The sequence below is a fragment of the Agelaius tricolor genome, unplaced genomic scaffold (assembly GCF_023055355.1).
Source record: "Agelaius tricolor isolate 1412-34295 unplaced genomic scaffold, bAgeTri1.0.p SCAF_24, whole genome shotgun sequence".
In the NCBI taxonomy this organism is placed as follows: domain Eukaryota; kingdom Metazoa; phylum Chordata; class Aves; order Passeriformes; family Icteridae; genus Agelaius; species Agelaius tricolor.
This window is the reverse complement of record NW_027269284.1, coordinates 3,615,711-3,638,651: the sequence shown is the minus strand read 5'-3', so window position 1 is coordinate 3,638,651 and position 22,941 is coordinate 3,615,711. Positions and strand designations below refer to the sequence as shown.

Sequence of the window (22,941 nt, the reverse complement as noted above, 5' to 3'; positions counted from 1 at the left end):
TACATAGACACAAGCAGAGGGAAAAAAGCCCAACCAGGTGGCCATTCTACTTAAGCACAGCTATCTGTACTGATGGATCAACCAGTGATTCATAATGAAATGGGGAAACTGGATTAAATAGATTAAATCTTTGCCATGATCCTAATCTGAAGGCCTTCTGTACACCAAATAGTCAGGGATCCAAATCCCAGTTACTCTGGATGGTCTGTGCTGTGCTGCAGGGGGATCCTGGCTGTCTGGCCTGTGGTGGGATGCACATTCCTCTTGGATACAGGAGAAACTTGCTCATCACCTGACATTAAATCACCTGCCCACCTTTGTCTCCATCTAAGTGTAGCAACAAGCTCTCTTGTGAACATCCTTTTCATCTGGCAGTAGGAGTGAGGAATGGAAATGTCTTTCAAAACAAAAAAATGCTCTGAGAGTTGAAAAGATCAAAGTGTAAGGGAACCTTTGCACAGACAGATCTGCATGGTGTGCTGTGTCAGACAGAGGGCTCCTCCATGTCAGACACCTCAGGGTTTCTGGGATCTGATGGAATGTAAGATTATAAATAATCTCCTCTTGTTTTATGCAATGCTACCTCTAGCAAATGGTGTTTTAAGCAATACTCTGAAGAATCCAAGTTTCTGACTGGGATCTTAACAAACCAGCACTTCCTGGTGCAAAATAGTCTTAAAGGATGGATGTACACTCAGCAGTGGAAAGAAAGTGGTGACCAAGCTTGGCTTGACCTAGGTTTCCTTGCAAAATTCTTACTTATTACTATGACTGCTAAATAATTAATATTTACACTGCATATTCATTATTTGCTACTGAAAATGCAGCATAACAAATAACTGGTACTGCCCTCTGCACAGCTGAGTCCATGCTGTGACATGTTATTGTGATAACACTGAAGAGAGCAGGAAGGTCTGTGTGCTCAGCTAACTACCTGACTGGTGAATCGCTCCAGGTCCTGCCCCTAGCAGATTTTTACCCAGCCCATGTGTCTTCAATGAAATCATCTGTGTAGATGTGCATGTGCTCAGACAAGTAAGTTAAAGTACCACCTCTGTGTAGACATTCTTTGTTCTTGAGGATTAGCTGGGTTACACGATAATGTGGGGTTTTTCAAAGTGGAAATTAGTCTAGTAAAGGAAGAAAGAAAAGCTGCCTTAGTCAATACATGCTACATCACACATTGCTGGCAGAGATACCTGCACAGTTATACTGTTCAGATTAAATCTTTTAAATATTTAACACTCTTTCCCAGAATGAAGTGCAAGCCAAATAATGGCTAGCTGCAGCTGAATCCAGATGACAGACCTCCAGGGGCTAAATTCAACTCCAGAGCCCCCTAAAACCTTCACATCTGACACTTAATGTCTTACTGATACAGAAACATAACTAAGTCAAAGGTGAGTTTTCCTTTTGATATTTCATCTTATATGGCAAAAGAGACCAGGAAAATGCTTTTCTGGAAACGTGCTGATGGTGCAACATCATGGCACGTTTCTTTCAGACAAAGAAAGTGACAGGCCCTCACAGATGCTCTAAAATAACTTAAGAGCACAACAGATGTCCTCCTGAATCTGCAGGAGAGGCATCTGCATGTATATGATGGAGAAAACTGGCACATTATTCATCTGATGCCATATATTAGCCTTCCCCAGTCACATTTCCAGGAGGGAGATCAGCCATCCTGCTGCCCCACCTTAAGACCGTAATCTCCCTCCTCCAGGAATTTTCCAAATTACATCCAAAACGCCTTTTTCTCCCTAAACCTCTCCTGAGATGGGGCAGATAAACATATACCTCGAGCTTGCTCCGTTTCCCCTGTTGCCTGGGAAGAATTTCCAGGGAATTTTTACATCTATTCCCACCTAGAGCAGCTTCAGCCATGGAAAAACTGTAGGACGAACGCAAAGAGCCACACGCTTCTTCAACCCAGACTGACAGGTTAAAGGGAGAGCGAGATCGCCTTTTGAGAGGACGGGCGGCAAGTCGCAAAGAGGAAAGGAATATTTGATATTTATTTCGCGAAACAGACAGAAGAAAGCGGCGCCTGGGAGACCCCGCGGCCGCCTCTCCCACGCCCCCTCGCGAGCCCCCGGCCACGCCGAGCCCGGTAACAAAGCGCCGAGACAAGCCCGTGTCCATTTTCCCACCCGTGGATGCTCCATCAGCCCCTCGGGACCCCCCGAGCCCGGTAACAAAGCGCCGAGACAAGCCCGTGTCCATTCTCCCACCCGTGGATGCTCCATCAGCCCCTCGGGACCCCCCGAGCCCGGTAACAAAGCGCCGAGACAAGCCCGTGTCCATTCTCCCACCCGTGGATGCTCCATCAGCCCCTCGGGACCCCCCGAGCCCGGTAACAAAGCGCCGAGACAAGCCCGTGTCCATTCTCCCACCCGTGGATGCTCCATCAGCCCCTCGGGACCCCGAGCCCCTCCGGGCGATGTCACCCGCTCTTTTTCTCCGCTGTCACCTTGCGCTGCACAGCGCGGCAGCGCTTTACCCTGCACCCCACCCCCGGTGATTTTCTCATGCTGGAAAATCCCACCTGACCCACCTGCCTCACCCGCCGGGCAGCTCAGCGCCCCGGCCCCGACAACAACCTGCTAAATTTAGCCCGGTATCCACAGCAGGGGCAGCGGGGCGGACGCCGCACACACACACACGCGGACATGCGGGCGCACGCTGCAGGTGCCGAGCGGCAGCTACTCACACCACGAGCCTGGAGATGATCCATGAGACCATGGCGCTGCCGTGTGCCGCAGGGCCGGCTCTCCCGGCACGGAGGGCTCGCCCGGTGTGCTCGCCCGCTGCCGGCCGCCGCCCGAGTGCGCGGGGCGGGCGGCTCGGCCATCCGGCCCCGCAGCCTCAGCGCAGCCTCACTGGCGGCACCGCCCGCAGCCAACGCGCAGCCGGGCCCGGCCGCCCACACTGGGCAGGGCCCGCAGCCGCCCCCCGCGGGAGGAGGAGCGGGAGCCCCCCACGCTCCCCGGAGGGAGCTTTGGCGTGAGGAAGGGGTCCCTGCCCCAGCCGCGGCACCGGGAGCTTCTGGACAACCGCAGCCGAGCAGGGCACGAAGGAAACCCAAGGGACTGTTCACAGCAAAGGAAAGGCAAAGCCAAGGCTCGGGGTCCGTAGAAAGAGAAGGATTTCCCCGTTTCCCCCTACCCTGCAAAATGTCCAGGCACAACAGACAAGGGTATTGGCCACAGGATCCAGGTAAATTCCCATCATCGTCAGGGATGACAAGCAGGAATCTCTCATCGACATCACTTTTCATTAGCGGGTCTCACGGCTGTCAAGTCCAATTTCCATGAGGAACAGCTGCCCCCACACAAAACAACATATGTTGGTTTGACCTGCAGGTTGTTCTCTTTAAGTTTCCTTTGGGTTCTTTTCCTTTCTTTCAATGAGACATGCCAAATGTGGTTAGATTGCCTGAAATCATCTCCCCTGCTTTGGTTTACCCCTTCTACTGGAAACACACGTGCCCATGGCAGTTCATTACGAGGTTTTGTCTTGTAGTAATCCTGAGATCTCAAGCTTGCCACCAGAGCAGCCCCAAGCTTTACTTGGAGGTTGGTCTGTGGAGCAGCTGGCCTGTTTCTGGCACTAGGTCCAGGGCTCTGGCCACCCCTGTCCCTGGGTGCACTGCAGGATCCTCTCCTCCATGCCACATTGCTCTTTCTGAAGACTGGGCAGCTGCAGCAAAGTGTCCCCATCATTGTGAGACAGCATAGCTGAAAGATGCTGAAAATCGCTTATGTATTGTGAATAACCTGGCAAGAATTCTTTCAAGGAGAGACTGAACATTTCAAACCAGACGCAGCAGTCCTAGGAGCTGATCACAGGCTGTCTACTCCCAGGTTACCACAGACATCTTCACAGCCTTATCCACAGTATCCAGCCCTTACCATAAAATGGTTTGGTTGAAAGAGAACTTAAAAGTCATCTCATTCCAACTGCCTGCCATGGGCAAGAACACCTCCCACTAGACCAGGTTGCTCAGAGCCCCATCCAGCCTAACCTTACACCTCACTTTTCTTCTGCTTAGATCAAAAGTTCTCTGTAATAGGATCACCTTTTTGTTGTCATCTTATTGCAAAGCTCCTGTACCTTCTCGGTGATTTCTCATGTGCAGCTCCTCACAGCACTCACTCCTTCCTCACAAAGCAACCAACAAAACACCATCTCTCCTCGCCCAGCTAACCCACTCTTTTGTAGCACTCATCCTTATTGGACACAGCTGTGGCCTATTAGGGGCAGGCCTGTTCCTAATCTTTGGTGATTAGTACAGCTGCAACTCCTCAGGTGTGAGATTTCCTTCCGCACTATCTTTATTTCCTTACATTCTATCCCACCACACCTTTTCTCATGTCGGCTCTCTGGATCTGGTACGCAGAAAAACAATACGTCGAGGTGTCGACAGACAGACCAACGACTCACTGCCTTCAGACAAAACTGCAGGCATAGAGAGACACGTAATTAAGGTTATTCAAGTTCAGCACCTCTAGAAATTAAATCTGGGGGAAGGCGAGCGCTGCTGTGCTGGCCGCAGTGGGTCCGTGCCTCCAGCAGGGGGAACTTCCAGCCCGCGCTGTGAGCGGAGCGCGCCGGCGCCTCCGCCCCGCGCCAGCTGCGCTCCTGCTCCCTCCCAGCGCCGCAATTCTGGGCTACGGCCGGGCTGCGAGCCACAGCTGCAGCTATGAGGCCAGCACACGCTCGCTCTCTCCTCTGGGACTCTCAGGGTGGAGAGTGGCAGCATCGCTCCAGCCAGCACCGACTGCTGGACAGGCAGCCCAAAGGCAGGGCTGGGTGGTGCGCTGCAGTAAGCAAGTGTAAATTAGCCGTCCTCTGCAGGCATGCTTGCTCTAAGTGAGAACTGCCTTCTCTCCAAAAGAAGCCATTAGGTCATCCAGCCCAAATTCTTAAAGCAGTGAATCATCCTGTGGCTGTCTTGCTTGTATATCGTAGCCAAATAAGTACTTGGAAGTCTGTTATCCGAGATTTTTCCTGTGTCAGGATTATTTAGTGTGAGCTTCTAGACTGCACGTTGGCAGACAATTTATAACATTGTTACAATTAATGATGGGATATTATCAAGTACAAGGCACAGATCTCTCTGCAAGAATATTTCTGTTATCACCAAAATACATAAAACTTGCCACTTAGTATTGCTGCATGTTTCCTGGACCAACAAGAGAAGGTATTGTATCATAAAGACAGATAATACAGAGGGCAACACCCAAAGCTGCAGCAAAACATTTTAGTGCTCAAATCATAACTCAGCCTCGTGTCCTCTTGATTCCCTCCAACGTTGAGCTAAGAGTAATTTCAGAGACCAACTCAGTGAGAAGGGTATTTGGGGGATCCCTCCTCCTAATAAGTACATCCAGCCCTTTTACACAGCACAATTTATGGTTAAATTTCATGCATATTCATTACATTCCTTGGGATAGGAGTGCTTATACAAATTACTTCCCAGAAATCATTAACAGCATTAGCATTTGTCACACACAAGTGCAGTGTACTCTGGTGGCTGCACTGAGGAAGGCTCCAAGTGAGTCTTCCTCGGGGCTCATTCTGATGAAGGCTGGCAGTCTTCCTCACTCTGCCCTTTTCACCTTTCTTTCTGAAGCATGCACAGTCCTTCACTAGTTGGCTCAGCGTTTTCTGCTGACAATAGGTTTTGTTTCTCTTATCTTGCCAAGGTGCATTCTGCTTCTCTTATCTTGACAGGGCTAAGGCGAATCCTGCTTCTTAGGCTTGTGATTAATATTTGTTGACTCCTACTTGTTAACTCATGTAAGCATGAGTAACCAACTTCTTTCACTCTTGCCTCCTTCCAGCTCACCATGATCCCTGCAGTTCCTGCCAGCTGCCATTGCTGCTGACCCCACTGCTCTTTTCTGGGCAGCAAACCTCAAAAAGGTTAGAGGATTTTTTTTTTTTTTTCTGGCTGGCAGCACTCTCTGAGAGGGGTAAGCAGGACATGGACCCTTCTTGTGCTGCTGCTTTGTACACAACTGGCACAATCGTTACCTGATGACTGATCTTAAGCCCCAAATGTACACAGATAATTAACAAGGTAGTGTGGTGATGGCAAACCTAAGGGAATGCAGGGAGCTTTACTGAAACAGCTGTTTGGTAAACAGAGGGTGAAGGAAAGACATTCAGCTCCACTGTGTCACCAGTGGAAGGGTGACAATGCCCCCTACCTACTCCTCATGGGCTGTATCTTAGGACAAGTCACACAGCTCTGTGCCTATGAGCTCTGCATGTGACATCCCAAGCATCCTGGAAAGAGGCTTTGCTTGAAGAAAGTCTTCCCTTTGCTGTTAAACCACCTCATCCAGTCTATAAAAAACCAAACCAAAGTGAACAAACAAAAAGACTCCCAAAAACCAGAAGAGTTAAAGCGTAGGAGCAGATATGAATGAATTTATATAGCCAGCTCAGCAGAAATACCATCCACTGCTCATGGAACATTTTGGAACTGCTTTAGCAGTAGAAGGTTTGGCAGTGGAAAATCCTACACAGATTGCAGCATTAGATGGTCTGATTTCTGTTTCCCAAATTCTAAAACAAATCAGCTTTGTTACTGAAGGCAGAGCCACCACCCTTGCTATGTAGTCTCCTCCTAGCAACTACTTTTTTCCAAGAAGTTCACAACCATGGAAAAGTCAGACCCCCCCAAGAGCTCTGCTATAATCAGACTCATTCCTCTCAGGGAAAGGGGATCTCTGCCTCACAGCTGAACAACAACTGCCAAGCTCTTAGAACAAAAGCGTCACTGACATACATGCACAGGGCACGCTGTTACCAAAGCCAGAAAAGGTCAGCAAGCAGCAAGTGCAGACAACTCCTGTGTCCTCCAATGAATCAAACCTACACCAGAGGCATTTAAGAACAGCTGAAGTGCAGACAACCCAGCCAAGAAATGTATCCAGGAATAGAGAAAAATATCAGAGAGAAAATCTGTGATAGTCGGGTGCTGAAGTTCATGCGGCAAAACCAAAAATGAATATAAAAATAAATAAACTACACGTAACCATAGTGCACACATATACCATGCAGTGTTATTACAACACCTAAAAAGTATCAGGAGAAGAAAGATAGTTTCATCAGGAATAAATAGTCTGCACCCCATCAAAGAATGCACACACACACACACACATGGAGATAAATATATTCAGCCTCTTGAAAGGCTGAATATTTGGTGTTATAATTAAAAACATAAATATTTGGTGTTCCACCCACTGGAATAGAATGGGTGATTCCTTGCATTTATCTCCTGATTTCTACTTGGGAAGCAAAACAAAGTAAATGAAGACCTAATGTGGTAACATGGATAGTTAGAGCAAAAATCCAAGAAGAATGCAGCTCCTGAACACAGTAATGAAAAATGCCCATTTCTGAAATGACAGCTTTACTAACAAATATGAAGTAGACAGGAAAAGGTTAATTCTACCCATGGGGGAGATTGTTACAGCATGGGGAGACATTCAGCATTTCCTGGCTATTTCCATCTTTATTATTGAATTAACTGCTTCAGAGCTATGGCCATTAGCAAAGAGAGATTAAGAAATGCCTATTTTGTCTCAAAAGTGGGGGTGTGGTCTGACATTTGCACTGGGAATTGCAATTTCTGAGAAACACTCTTGATTTCAGTGACTCACTAGCAGAGCTTGGGGAAAACACAGAGACCAGCATGTCTGAATGTATCATTTGGTTTTAGGTAAACAAAATGGGAGGACTTAGCCCCAGTTATCCAAATACAAAACTCTGCAGCCCAGAGCTCAGCCACTGATACTCAGTATCTCAGATATTAAGCTCTGAATATCTCAGGTTGTACATCAAAAGTGTCTTCTGAGAAGTCTGTTCTTTACTTTCTATATCCTCTTCTGTAATTTTGTCCTGCTACATGTAATTTACATGCTACAAGATGCTTCCTCTGCCTTGGAATAAATCCATGTGTTTTATATTAACTCATTAGTGGTTCTGGGGTATCTGCAAACCCTCCAGCTCCATGAGAAATTATTCTAGTTCAGCATGTTTTCCATTATAGTGATCAGAATCCTAGAATCATAGAATATCCTGGGATAAAAGGGACACATAAGGAACAAAGAAAATGCTTGATTTACAGCATTTTATAAATTGATGAAAGAGTATTTTAGATTGGGAATTACTTTTTCAAACTTAAAAGTCAATAAAGACATTAATAAATTACCATTGTTATTACAGTACTTCTGACACTCAGGTTAGATTCCTTGCTCCTTGTTAGCTGCTACTTGTTACTGTTTACCTCCTAAACACCTTGCTATGAACAGTGAACAACTGAAATGTAAAAAGAATGGAAATAGTTCCATAACCCCCTCTCCCCACACACATATAAGCAAAAACCCACCCTAAACAACAACCCAAACCAACCCAAAAATCCTTCAATTGTGACTTTGAATAATAAGGCATTCTGTCAAAACTTGAAACCAGTGTGAAGCCCAAGCCTATCTTAGCTTTAAAACAGAACATTAATGGCCATGGCAAGCTTCTGTGGATGATGCACACTGAGTCAAGACTAGGGAAGGTTTCCCTTCAAATTTGCTTGTGTGTGTCTCTGGGCCCTTGTTATCAGCTGCCTCAGGAAGGAGATACTGAGATGTGGAGAGCTTGGGTTTGATCCAGTGGGTCAGTCCTTACATTCTTGCTCTGGAAGGATGGATTGTTCTGAATTTTATTACTGTGCAGTGTTTAATGATGATAACAATAGTGAATGTGCTGAAGGATGACTTGACCATGTTCTTGACCTTAAAGGAGACACAGAGAGAAAGGAGGCAGGCAATTAAGTGCCACTGTGAACATGAGGTTTGCTCAAGAGAGATATTGAGAGAAATACGGTCAGTGCACGGCCTTGAGGCTTCACTGAGGTGCCACGCCATGCAAACAGGAATGTAAATGATAACAAGAGACTGTAAATAACAAAAGGGGCCCCTCTGAAGAGCAGAAGAGAGGTTTCCTTCAAGGAAACAGGAGGAATGTGCAGGAGGCTATCCATAGCCCTGATTCTGCCAGGAGAATGCTGCAGATGGGTCTTTGCTGTTTCCAGAGACTGTCTTCACAGACTGATGTAATAAAAGAACTGAAGGCAGTAAGAAAGGAAGGCAAAGTGTTCCCCATCCCTTGCTGAATTACCTTTAACCAACTAATTTGGTATCACAAGCACTGTTCTGTTTAGCAGCATCCTGCACATAGATGAAATCCCCCAAGCAATTACTAGGCTAATATGGCAGCATAAAAACATGTTTTAACAACTGTATAAATACTACTTAATGGTAAGTTTTACTAGAAGGCTGCTATTGACCTTCTGGATCAGTTTAAAGCCCAGCACAATCCAGGATATGGTTTCAATTCTGTGTAGAGCCCTGAGGGAGGCAGATGGAAACGAGCTGCCCTGGCACAGCTGGCAAAGCTCCTTCCCATAGGAGCTGCTCAAGGTACTGGCAGGTGAGCAGCAACCTCACTGTGAGTGCACTCATTTCTCCAGGGGCTTTCTCAGACTTCTGCCAGGATTTTTCTCTTCCTCCCATGCACCAGAATACACCTGCATCCCCCATGTGGGCCCTGCTCTGTTCCTCTCAAGGTATGGAAACCACTCACTGCTTTTAACTGTTTTGTCCTCAGTTACAAATGCAAAGAGAAATACTTACACTGTAAGACTCTCATACACTGCATATTCATGGACATGAAATTCCACACACTAAGCTACTTTCAGTTTTATTCCATTCTGGAAAAAGTAAAAAGGATGATAGGGAAAAGAGGACTCTTTTTATGGGCAAGTTATATAACTGAATTTTTTCTCTGCAGTCAGGAAACTTGCAGCATCATCCTGCTTCTCTCTCTCTCTCTCATTATGTGGCAGTAGGAAGAAGAATTAATTGTCATCCCCGGGACAAAAAAGGCTACGTTCCAAAACGGAAACAGAAAAAAACTCAGGATCCAAACCAAACAATTAGAGGCTTAAAAAAATATTTTAAAAAAAAGACAAAGGTAGACTTTGTCCATTGTGATGAGAGTTTTCAAGTTACCTTCTACAGGCTATTTATAGAGGCTCCCCATCCCTATAAACTTTACTCCCCTCTAAAGCCTTACAATATCTCACTTTAATGCCACTATTAATGAGACCAGATAATGGTTCCTTGGCTTGGTACCTGCTTACAGCTCCCAGAGGTCAAAGTGAGTGCTGTGGGCATTGCATACAGAGAGCTCCCAACACTTCACATGGCTACTGAAAGTGTTCTAACACATTTCTGAACCATGCATGCCTGACTGAGGAAAGCAATAGTAGTTTTGCCCCACAAATAGTGATCCAGTACATCTGCTTAGCACAAAATTTGAAAAGGCTACACCTGAAATTGAAATTTGGACTCCTAGCAGTCTACACTTCAATATCACAATGTACTCTCACAAAGAGAAAAAAACATAACAGAAAACTGCTTAAAAAAAAATCAGCATCTTCATAATGATTTTAAAATAGCATTTCTCCTCAACCCCCATTTTCCATATCAGTCTCCAGCCAGAAAACTGCAAGTCCCGACCTCTCAAACTGCTAAATGAAGCATTTGCAAATACATGTTCTCCCTCCACACTCCAGTAAGAGACTCATCATTGCAATGCACACAGATGATGCAGTGTTTTCTGTGCTCTCTTCTCCCTCAGACACCAGCCCAGCCATCCTCTATTGAAAATACTTTCCAGATCTCTAAGAGCCCAGAGATTCTCCAAGTGCCACTGAAATGAAATGGACAAAATAGAGCCAGTGACCAACAGCAGTGAAGGTGTATCTCTGTCCCAAGGGAAGTGGGCCAGCACATCATGAAGGCCTCCCAGAGCTACCCTGGCCCCAGCCAGGGTGCTGCCAATGCAGGTGCTGCTGTAGCAACTCAGAGCTTACTCTGAGGCAGCTACACAGGAATGTCCTCAGGAGCCCTGGGGATGATTTTCAGCTCATGCCAAGCTCCATGCTGCTGAGGCTACACCTCACTTTGTACAACAACTGAGTTACAAGTGACCCACTGAGGTCATTGTGTCCAACTTTCAGCTCAAAGCAGGGCCTGAGCACTTTGAGCCTGCATGCCACTGGGGAGGACCTCATCTCCAATAATATTTTATAAAGGAGTCTAGACATTAATTTGTGACCTGTAACACACCTGTTCCAGTGCAGTGAAAAATGAGACAGTTTTACCCTTACAACAGCTTTGTAAAGCTGGTGTGGTGGCAGAGATCTGAAGCTGTCTCTGCACTGAAGCTGTCTCCCCTGGTGCCAGCAGCACAGCAGCTATCAGAGCAACAGGTTCTGTTACAACCTCTTAGGTCAAGATGCTGTTCTTTTGGGTGGAAAACTGGTTCTGCAAAAGTCAAGTGCATTCCTTCTATTAGCTACAGGCAAAAGGATTTCAAACCTTGGCTTTGGGTTATAGTGAACACACATGGTGGGCAGCTGCAGCCACTACTTAAGAGTTAATCCCTCTAATATCCTTTGTTAATCTAACTACAATGATCAAGTAGCCTGGAACTTATTCACCATGGACAGAGAGTGTATGTTAGATTAACAGGATTACCTGCTGAGGGTCATAGTAGCCTGTATTTATTCAGCACTTCTCTGAAGAACACAAGGCACCTTTCAAAGGTGGGTAAATATTTGTTAATCCCAGAGATGAATATGTAAGTGCAAAGAGGTTAAGTAATAACACTGGTTCCACACAGTGAACCAGTAGCACTATTCCCAGACATGCTTCAACACAGCATTCCTTGAGCCATAGGCTGGCACAACCTGCTCATAAAGCCCTAACAATCCCAGCTCTCCCATGCCAACAGGCTGCCTAGAAAGCAACATTTCTATGGCCAGTTAAAGCTTCATTTTCACTACTTATGTTTTGCTGGCTTTGAAAGACTTTACACAAATACATTTGGGGAGCAAAAAAGTCTACAGTACTTTGCACTGGAGCATGTCTAACACACTGTTATGGAATAGTCAAATGTAAACATTCTGAGCCATCTGTAAACTTTTATATGTATCTTTTATAGCTTGGGGTCATGATTTTGCATTCTTTGTATAAAAACATTATATGTGTTTAAAACAGCCTGACAAAATAATGAACTTGAAGAATAAAGCTTTCATTTTTCTCTCTCTTTAAAAGATCCTTTACACCCACAACCAATTCCTGTGATTCCTGTCTATAGACATTATTCTTCTAATGATCATAAGGTCACCTGTACCACAGGAAACCTGTGAGAGCTGAGCACACACCGTACTCCTCATTAGCTCATTAGTGGCCCATACCAGCATCCATTGCAGCAGCTTTTGACAAAGAAAAAAACCCCAGAACTTCAATGCCTGCTTAATTTGGACAACAATGTGTAAACCAGAGCAGCACAGACACCACCCCACTCCATGTTTGTATCTAGTCAGCATTTACTCTAACAGGAAGGGTAGGGCATAAACCAATAATTAGAGACCTCTACAGCAAATGAGGAAGATCAGATATCTTATGAGGGATAATTTGTCCCACTAATTCTAGACATCTATTTTAGTATTACTCTCCTTCTGGAGGTGCTTCTCTTCGCTCTCTGCAGAGTAGGCTTAGACAATGAGATGCCTGCTGGTGGATGAAGTTCATTAAATCCAAATTTTCTGTGCTGGCAGACTGTGACCTACATGTTACACAAAGTGAGATACATCCAACCTCTGCTGCAACCAGAGGCACAGTGCTAATCATCTCATGGAGTGAGTCAGGGAACCCAACACCTGACATACAACCATGCCTGCTAAAATTCCAATGATCTGCTAAATTTTTTTTCCAACACCTCATTTTCAGCCTTGTTAATTATTTCAATCACCTCAAATATTTCCCTCCTTGCTTTGGAAACAAATCTGTCTCCAGTTACCCCAGCCTGTACAGGTTTTAAGCTACTCCTCACTGTTTATGTGTCCAAGTTTGTCAAACAACAGAGATAGCCTGGAGTAACTTGGCTGTGTTTCTTATATTCTCATTAGAAAATTGCAGCTGTAAATTTTATTGTGTGATAAACTGTGTATAGGAAATAAGAGGTAAAAAGCAGCAATAGAAATCTATGCCACAGCAGAAGTTCCTCTGCATAGGAAACTGGAAAATGTCACTTCCATTTTTGAAAAAAAAAAACCCTGCAATTGTGCTATTTAGGGCAGCAGATATTGGGAAGCAGGTAAAGTTCAAATTTACCTTCCTATGCTTTTCTGAAGAGACAAGAGACAGGACAGATTGCAGTCTTTCTCTTACAAGAAGACAGGGCTGACATATGATCTCTTAAATCAGTGGATGAAATTGCTGGTTTCACTGGAGTTAGGAATCTGCTTTGGAACCACTGTTTTAATTTTAGACACAAACCTCTACCATCAAAGCCCAGGCTTTGGAGAGCAGCCATTAGTGTCTGACAGCTGTGAACAGAGACCAGGGAAAAGACACTCTAAAGTTTCACTGACTTGTAGTTGACTTAGAGAACTTTACAGAGAGGAGTAGAAAATCACTCAGTGGTTTACAATGACAAATCCAGTGCGTGAGATAATGACCAGATAATTACCAATGCCCAGCTGCACTGCAGGCAGCCCACTGCAATCCCAGTGCCCCCAGAACTGCCCAGTGCCCCCTTCTCCTGGGCTGGGTGGAGATGCAGAGACCTCTGCACATGGCAGGAGAGCTGACACTGAGAGAACAACAGGAACAATCTGTAACCCACAGCTGTAACTATTTTTAAGCAATACTGTTACATTTGCTCTAAGCTAAAGAGAAATTACAATGCCTATTTCCAGTTTCTGGACAGAGGGTACTGGTGGGTGGGAGCCAGTGTGATGGAACTGGGGTGTCAGCTGATTCTGCTTTGAATATATTTTACTCAGAATTTCAACTCTCACATATTATTTCTTGCATTGCCCCTTTATCTAAAACAGATGACTCAATCCCAATTTAATACTAAATATCTTCTGGGAGAAATTCTTAGCAGCTACTTCACAATCCTGCTTTTTTTCCTCTCTGGCATTAAGGGAGCATAAACACTTATTAAAGTTTAACAGGGAAAGTAAATTTGAAGATTAAAAGAATGTTTAATTACTAGCTATGAGACTCATCATCTTTCAGGTGCACAACACAAAGCAATTAATAAGAATGATTATTGTTATTCCTATTTACAGAGAAATGAGGTGAATTAAATGATCTGCCTTATGACACACATAGTGTTAGATTCCAGATCTGCCTCCCAGTTCTGTGCTGCACCAACTAGGTCACATCTAGCAATACCTAACTTCTAAATATTCCCAGTTCTATATTCACCAATATCTGGTATCTTAATGTTTCTTAATATTTCAATTGATTATTATTTTTAGCTTCAGTGATACATTACTTTAGCTTTGTTAACATTATATCAGCACAAGATACACAATTTTAAAAAAATAGGGAATTACTTCTCAGCTGACCCTTGATGTGAAAAGTTACTGCATTTTCCCACTGGAATCAGTTACTGCAGCAGCAGGAAAACCCCACAATACATTCATTGCTCCAGTTCAAGGGCGAGTTGGTAAATGACAGGACAGAAGAACTGGAGCCAAGAGAGCTGGTGTTCTCTGCAGGGGGTGGAGGATTTGCAGTCCATCAATAAGAGTCATGCACGTACAACCACCCCCTGAGACCACTCTGCCATGTGTCCTCCCTCCAGTCAAAAGGCTGAGCCTCTTTTTAAGTGAATACACATTCAAGAACAGTCAAAGTTCTTGTCCAAATTGCACAAACTCGTAACTTGAGCATCACCACTTCTCAAATGTTCACTATTTTGTCAGAAACTGCATTAAACTACAGAGGCTGAAAGAGAACTTCCAGCTATCCAAACCCATGTGGGTTTGAATAATCAAAAGCAGCAGTGTGAATTTAGTCCAAATGTTCTTAGAAAAGTACATAGGAGGGTAGTTTAGTTTTAGTTTAAAATTAGAACAATTTCTATCCCCAGTCTAGGACTCACCTGCACATGCTCAGCAGCCCAAGCTGCTGAAATCTGTCAGATCCACAAGAGAAAGGTGTAAGTTTTCTCCCAAGGGAAGACACTCTATGACAAAACAGATCTGTTTAAAATAAAGAGCAGGAGGGACTTGCAATAAACTGAAAGAATCTCTCTGGCAGCGGCAGGAAATGGTGTGAAGTGTAACTTTGCCAAAGCCAGGTTATGTTGTTTCAATGATGGAAGAGCCTGGACATTATTAAGTAGCAAAACATGAGTAACATCTTCTGTTTGCAGTTCTGGTGTGAGGCTTCTGGAGGCCAGCTTAATTAACAAAGAACAACTCTCCTCAGATCATTAAACAATGTTGCCTAAAGTTCACTGTATCTCTTTACCCACCTTTCAATGTTTCCTTTTGTACACCACCAAGACATTCCTGCTGTGGTGGTGTTTTCTAATGGTTCAAATATATCCATCAAGAAAATACTGATTTGCATTCTTTTATTAAAGAATGATTCCCCAAACCCTTTGAATTATTAACTGATAATGCATTATTACCTGAGGGGAAAGGGCTTTTTCTTCCACAACAATCTTCCTCTGAAGCATTTAAAGAAAAACAAAACCAGCACAGAATTATTCACCACACTTTATGTATAACGTTTGCTCATGGTTACTTTGTAAAGGTTATTGCATTACTCTATCTATAAATACTAATTTAACTTTAGAATTAATGTGCAAAATTTAATATCTAATTCCAATCCCCAGGTAATACTTAACACAGAATTAAATAATTAAATGTTAAATTAATAGTCAATTAAAATTTAAAAATTGATCCTGATTTATCATCCTAAGAGTCCTCTCATGATTTCATGTCTCTACGGTTGGGATAAAAAACTCAAGTCCTACTAACTCATCACTAGCAAAAGACAGCCCCCACTGCAGAATAGGTATGGGAGTGGATAAGAGGAGGTCAGCATTTCTCATTGTTTTTCCTTCAGCAACTCAACTTAATTGCATAAAATTAAAATGTACTTTGTATCAAAATACGTGCTTCCTTCAGCTTCAGACAGTGAGAAAATATTAACTAATGTCTGACATGAATTATTTTAAGTTATGGTAAAGAGATAATGACTGGAAAAAGGATCTGGAACCAGTCCTGCCACTCTTGCAAAGCTGATCCAGGTGAGGTGTGCTGAGGTAACAAGGCTGTACCTGAGTAAGGAGCTTTTATTTTTTCCTGCTATAACTAGAGCTAGAGTCAGCTTGGATCTGAGCAGTGACTGATCTACATCAGCTACCTAAGGAGCAATTTAACTGCATCAGTTTGGTGCTACTGAAGAAAGTTTCTGGTAGTTTTTGCTCATTCTTTAGCACCACATCTCAAGACATACTGGAGAAATGAGCTAATGAGTTATCTCTCAAAGCTCTGCTTCCAGTTATACTCCACAGAATATTCTGGGTTGGAAGGGACCCACAAGGATCACCAAGTGCAGCTCTTGAGTGAATGTCCCATCCAGGGATCAAACCCCCAGCCCTGGTGCTATTGGCACCATGCTGTCAGCACAGCTGGTGGTTTCATAGCCTCACCAACTTTAATTACACATCCCTACACATCCATCATTAATCACATAGAATACAAAGGACTCCATGTTCCTCTTCTGTGCTTGTACAGCCCTCTACTCAGAGGGCCTTTGATTGAGAATGGAGACCCTTAAATGTCACCACAGTAAAGATTTTAAAAACCAGATTTTAATAGCATCCTGCACTGATCCTTGCTTGTTGTAGCTGCACACACACTCGTAGGTTTAACCTGGAAATGCAGGAGAGCCCTGAAAAACAATCTGCTCCCTTGTATGGAAAACATCTTTGGAGAACACAGTGCCAGGACAGTTATCTAGACAGTTATCTACAGCCCCTTCTCTGACTGAAATGTCCCTTTCTTATAAAGTGTCTGTGACATCAAATACTTGTAGGTAGTGGGAGGCCAATTTTCAAGCACAAATATTTGAATAGCACATCCAGATTTTATATGCAGAGAGGTAGGCGTAAATGCCTGAATGTGCAATTGTTTAGGCATAAAATTGGCTATTGAGTTTTATTGCTAAATTCCAATTTAAACTAAACTGTTAAATTCAAATAATGAAATTCAAACCTCAAAGCCTCTTCTGCTTTTTTTCCTAGTGATACCCCCACACAAGAGAAATTTTCTGTTACTTAATGGTGGTTGAAAGGAAGAATTTACTGAAGTGTGTTCTGAAGTTACTGTTTAAAGAGCTCCTGTTTGCAGACATTATTTCTTTCTCACATAGGAGCTAAAGGCTTACCTATTACCAGTTCAACCCAGTAGGTAGGGCCAGCTGGAAAAAATTATTCTCAAGACTTCATGCAGGCAGAAGAACAGGCTGAAACCTGCTTTTTTGAGGTTCAATCAGTTCTGCTTATTTACTACATTGCTGTGTTCTGCAGGTACTTCAACAGACACTGAGTTTTCCAGAGGTAAATAATGCAGAGTGAGACAATTGAACCTATGCCATTATCATAGGGTTAGCTTGAAAAATTTGAATATTTTGATGTTTTTCTTGACACACTGAAGGTAGGCAAATATACACATAATATTTCTAACAGACATTAGTTTTTGTGGAGACTATTGCAAGTGGTGAAAAAATAACCAGTTAAGAAAAACAATTACAAACATGACAATTACAATTACAGTACTTTTTTCCTGTTTTGTATGGTTGTCATACTGAGAAACAAGTTCCTAAATGATGCAGCAAATTCAGAGATGTTTAGAGTGATAATTCTAAATTTTATGTGCTTCACTTATTGACTCAAAGCTTCACTAGTTACCTTTAATTTATAACATTTAAAGAAGCTAGATAATTTAGGAAAGATCCTTCTTTAATTTCAAGAAATGAAGAATCCTAGGAAATGGAAATAAGTGGCTAATTATTTTCTCTGTTTCAAAAGCAAAAAGTCTTCAGTTGTGTGGTTTCTACTTAGACCCTAGGGTTTGAATACTTCTCTTTTTTTCAGGACTTTGAAAGCTTGTTTGTACCATGGATTATTGAGTTTTGTCTGGGCTTCTGTCAACTTGTGCTCTGTTTGCTTCCCCATCTTCTCTTTTGGTCTCTGCTGATTTATTTTATGTACATTCAGAATGCTGCTTTTTGATCACATCATCTTTTAGCATCCTTTTCTATATAAGTTCATTTTCAAGGGCATTAATGGACTATGTCAGTGTGTACTCTCAGCTCTCCAGGCCAGGACCTACCCAAAACATTAAATTTAAAACACCTGTGACCAACCTCCATGCCACTCTTTGCATGTGGGAGCTGCTCATTCACTAAACTCACGTTGTTGTCATTCAAATCTCTCCTTAAAGCTTTCCTTTATTCTGATGCTAAAGGGGAAAAAAATACTATTAGGCAACTGGAGAGCTACCAACAGCTTGATCTATTACATTGACTAATATTGCTTCATTATAGCCTGACATCCCTCTTCCTGCATGTATTAATCATCTACTCTTTGAGGCAAAGTGTTCTCTCTGCAGAAAATCCAAGAGCTTTAAATAATGAGGTTATGCAACACCTACATGGTGTGATGTGTCAATTGTACAGCCACTGCTACACGAGCCTAAAGTCTACAATGAAACAAATCATTTGGTAGTTTCACATCTAGCTTGCTTTATATGATATCATAAATTCCACCTTGCAGGTCTGGTTTATATAATAAACATTTAAATGTGAGAAGCAAACATACCTGTTTTTTCTTTCAGTGCCAGCTAACGAGTGCCTCTTCAGACTGCACACAGTTGCTGATCTATCATTTTTTTATTATTCACTTTTATTTCTTTTGTTTCTCCCTGCTGAAAATTGTAGCAATTAGTAAGTTCATCTCATTGATAGAAATCATTGGAGATTCCCTACAGTTGTAAAAGAAATTGTAATGTCTGATTTCTGTGGAGTAGACAGAAATTTCCTCATCATGGCACAAGAGGAATTTTTTGAGCCTTTTGATTTCATACATGAATGTGTTTGTTTAAATGTAGTACGCAAATGATCAGTGAAAGCAAATTGGTGGGAAAGACTTTAAAAATACATTTAACCTAAGTGTGGAAATGGATTCTTGGAGAAAATGGAGGATGAGACCACAACATGGTAGGAATATTGCAGCGTTCTCTGATGGGGGTTCTTGAAGTGAACACGTCTCTGGTGATGGAAAGAACCCTGGAGAAAGCAAAAGCTGAGCACCGTGAGATTTTAGTAAACTGGATGAGTCAACAGCTTCTTTGCCTTGGGTACTTTCTGCACTTTTGGTCTTTTCCTCCCACGTGCTCTGGTGGGAAAGTCTTACAGTAGAGGAGTACGTGTGTCTTTTTGGGTCACTGCTGAACACCACCACCCAGATCACGTCATATTCTCTGTTTAACTCCTTGGTTCTCATTGGGAATGGCTTTAACTTTAAAGGCAGTAGGTTTAGATTGGATAGAAGGAAGAAATTCTTCCCTGTGAGAGCAGTGAAGCAGATTCTGTCACCTTGCCTTGCTATTCGTAAGAACACACAGGTCTCATGTTAAAAGCTAGAGCTGGTGGAAGCCATTTGCTTTTAGATGCAACTGCACAACCTCCATCAACGACAACTGGAGCGCCTCCACAGCCTCCTGTCCTCCCCAGGAACATCGGGCACATTGTTATTTTGTGATATTTTATCTTGTTCCCTGTCCCCTGCCCCGCAGGGCCCGCCTATCCCCATGCCCCTCAGCATGACAAGATGGCGGCCTGTGGGGCACCCGCAGGTGCTGGTCCCGCCCCACGCGCATGCGCAGAGACGCCCCACAGGTGCCACCGCCCCCTGTGCTATATCTGAGTACGCCGCGAGCCGCACGTATAAGGGACCGTATCACGCCCTCTGGCCTCCCTTCGATCCCTCCGCCGTCTCTAAAGGCAGTTCCAGTGGCTGGAGGCTGGGCGCTCCCGAGGCGGGAACGCGGCCCTAGAGAGGCGCCCCGGCCCTCCGGAGCGCGTTCGTGCCTCCCTTGGGGCTCGGCTGCGGGCGCTCCGCGGCCTGGCCCCGAGGGACTCCTTCCCTCCACGCTCAAGCGGAAGGATACATCGTTTTTATTTTTTTATCCGCCATCTGCTGAGCAACGGTTTCGGGGGTGTGGCCAGGCGCGCGGGCCCCGCCCCTCCAGGCCAATCGCGGCGGGAGGCTCGCTGCCGGCCCCGCCCCGCTGGAGCAGCGCAGCCAATAGGGGCGCGGGACGGGGGCGCGCGCACGGGTGAGGGGGCGTGTGTGCGGCGCGGCTCCGACAGTGTCGCTTGGCCGCGGCGGCGGTCGGCGCGGGGGGGTGGAGGGGAGCGGGACCCGTGCCCGCTGTGACTGCGGGGCGCGCCGGCAGCGGGGCCGGGGGGGAGCAGGTGAGGGCAGGGGCAGGGCTGGAGGTCTGCCCGGGTGGGCAGGCCGGGGTGTTGGTGAGGCGGAAGGAGCTTGGCCTGGTCGCCTGCTCCCTCCCTTTGGCTGCCGCCCGGCGCTCTGACTCCTCGGAGGAGGAAACAAAGAGGCGGCGGGGGTGGGAATGGCCGGGAGCTGCGCTGCAGCCATTCTGGAAAGACCTTCTGGTGTTTCCTTCCACCCACCCTCGCTGAGTAGTGATTAACAGGACCGTGGGCGGGGGGGGGGGGAGACCTGTGGGTGTCCGGGGGTCCGGCTGGAGCCGCTTGGAGAAGCGGGGGGGGGGCGGCCGGGAGAGGAAGGAGGAAGCGCTCACCGCCCTGCCCTGTGTGTTTCTCTCCTTCCGTCGCTTTCCTCGCTGAAGGCCTCCCGATGAGTTAAAATGGTGCTGAGGCTCGAGGGGAGCTGGTCGCTGCTCGTAGGAAAGAGGTTCCTCTGCCTGTCGGAAGAGGAGGACAGGACGTGGGACGCCAGCCTCATCTCGGAATGGCCCTGGAAGTCGGGCAGGATCCGGGCTGTGTCACACACGGACATATCCAAACAAGACCTGAAGGTAACCGGGAACTTTCCGAGGGACCCGCTAAATGCAGCGTGTGGCCGGGGAAGTTGGTGTGGCTGTGTGTACACGTGTGTGCACATGCTGCTCTCGGGGGCAGAGCAGACGGAGACTTGGCCGACACGTTTGGAAACGTGCACCCCTGCCCGAGTCCCCGATGTGCTGGTACTAATGCCGCAAATTATCTCGAACTAATTACGAATGTGCTTTCTTCCACCGGCATTTTGAAAAGCAGGTTTTTACCGCACCCACTGCGCCTATGGTTTATTTCCTAAAGGTAAATTAAGGTCTTGCCAGCTGTGAACAGGTTTTTGCCCCCGGAGTTGAAACCGAAGCCCTCCAATGCTGTTGGGATTGGTGACTTTCCTTTCCTGCTTTTGGAGCAGCTCTTTGGGTTTTAAAGTCACACCAAACTCACGCCTGGTGCTGGAGGTCTCTCGGACTCTTCTTGCATGGTGGCCTCTTCTTATTAATGATTACCGAGTGGGTTTTTGAGCACATAGTTACTGCAACGGTGGTGTAATTGGTTAGCTGTGCATTTTGGGTGGGAGTCAAGCTAAGTTTACGGTTTGCCTGTGAAGTTGTTGAGGGGCTTTATTTGGCAGCTGTAGACATTAGAAGTATTCAGCCATGTCTGGACGCTTACTGGAGTGTAAACTGAGTGCTGCTCCCCAAGGACCGAACTCCATTGTAGCAGCGGCATCTTGTGCTTGTTCCTACAGAAGGCTTCGATGGCTGTCCTGTGACAGCAAGAACAGCACCATCTTCCCGTTTTAGCTGTGTCCTTTCCTCTTTTTTGGTGATGAGAACTTAGTGATTTCCGATTAACTGACTTACTTGTCAAACAAAGCGAAACTTCGGATGTTTCTAACTCTTTCAAGAAAGCGTAAACTTTGTTTTCAGCTTGTTGTTGTGGATCTGCGGCAGGGGTGGAGCTTTGTCCATTTTTGGGCGTGGGGCTGTGCCCTGTGCCGTGCTGGGAGTGAGGAGGAGGTTCTTGGTGCAGAAACTCTTAGGGACTCTGTCAGCAGAGGAGAAGAAGCAGATGCTAATGGGGTCTCTATTGTGAGCTTTGTAGCTGGTTACGGTTCTGCCAGAAGCGATTGTCTTGATGTGTTCTCCAGTTGAAAAGTAAAGAAGTTGCAGAATGGGCAATGGAGGTGTGGAGAGCTTTGTATCAAAACAAATCCCATCTCCTTTCCTCTCTCAGTTCTGTACCGACATGATAGACCCGAAAAAATAAAGGATTGAGAGGGGGGATTAAGTATTTCTCCTGTAAAAGAGTAGAAGTATTTATTTCAATTTTTATTTTTTATAGAAGGACTCTCAACTGCTTTTGAAATGCTTTTCTCAACTGTGTTTTCTTGTGTGTGCAGTGATACAGTAGACTGAACAAGCCATTCTGGTTCTGGTTGTTATTTGCTTATCTCTTTCATAGTTTCTGTGCACCTCAAAATTACCAAGTTCATTTCTGCACCCATTAGTTCAATGACTCCTGGCTGTGGTAATGATGTTTGTGTGCATGTTTTCACTTGCCTTTCCCCTGAGAGGGATGATAAAATTTCAGGAAATGTTTCTGAGATTCACTCAATTGAGATTTCTGTGCTGTTTCCTAAATGCAGTTAGGCTGGATTGCTGTGTTCTTTGGGAAGAGAAAATGATTTTTCCAAGAGCAGAGTCCTCTACCAAGATGTTCCAATTCCTGTATTCAGGCCAAGTTGTATTTGTGGTCTTTCCCAATACCTTGGTGATCTCCCATGTTGCCTTTGAAATCAGGGTAATGCTGTCCCAAAGACATTGGTCAAGCCATCATATTTTTGCCACAAAATTGCTTTCTTCTTGAAAAATCTGCGTTGTTTATGAAATTCACAAGGATAAATAGCAGTTAAAAGCAGTCAAGAAGTGACCTTCACATTACA

General features: G+C 44.9%; 2 protein-coding genes across 5 annotated transcripts in view; one reads left to right on the top strand and one right to left on the bottom strand.

The window, feature by feature from the left end:
- REEP1 (receptor accessory protein 1) overlaps positions 1–2,935 on the bottom strand; it is a 68,818-nt gene extending 65,883 nt beyond the window's left edge. The window contains exon 1 of one of the 2 annotated variants that reach the window (XM_071447476.1): positions 2,711–2,935. In XM_071447476.1, the coding sequence (XP_071303577.1) occupies positions 2,711–2,742 (32 nt within the window). In that variant the 5' untranslated portion in view covers positions 2,743–2,935. The remainder of the gene's footprint in view (positions 1–2,710) is intronic. The other variant, XM_071447475.1, reaches the window with a different exon arrangement.
- A 17,207-nt stretch (positions 2,936–20,142) lies between these two features.
- The window catches only part of KDM3A (lysine demethylase 3A), a 29,439-nt gene continuing 26,640 nt past the window's right edge, over positions 20,143–22,941 (top strand). For 2 of the 3 annotated variants that reach the window (XM_071447383.1, XM_071447380.1), the window contains exons 1-2: positions 20,298–20,432; positions 20,831–21,019. In XM_071447383.1, coding sequence (XP_071303484.1) covers positions 20,849–21,019 — 171 coding nt within the window. In that variant the 5' untranslated portion in view covers positions 20,298–20,432; positions 20,831–20,848. The other variant, XM_071447381.1, reaches the window with a different exon arrangement.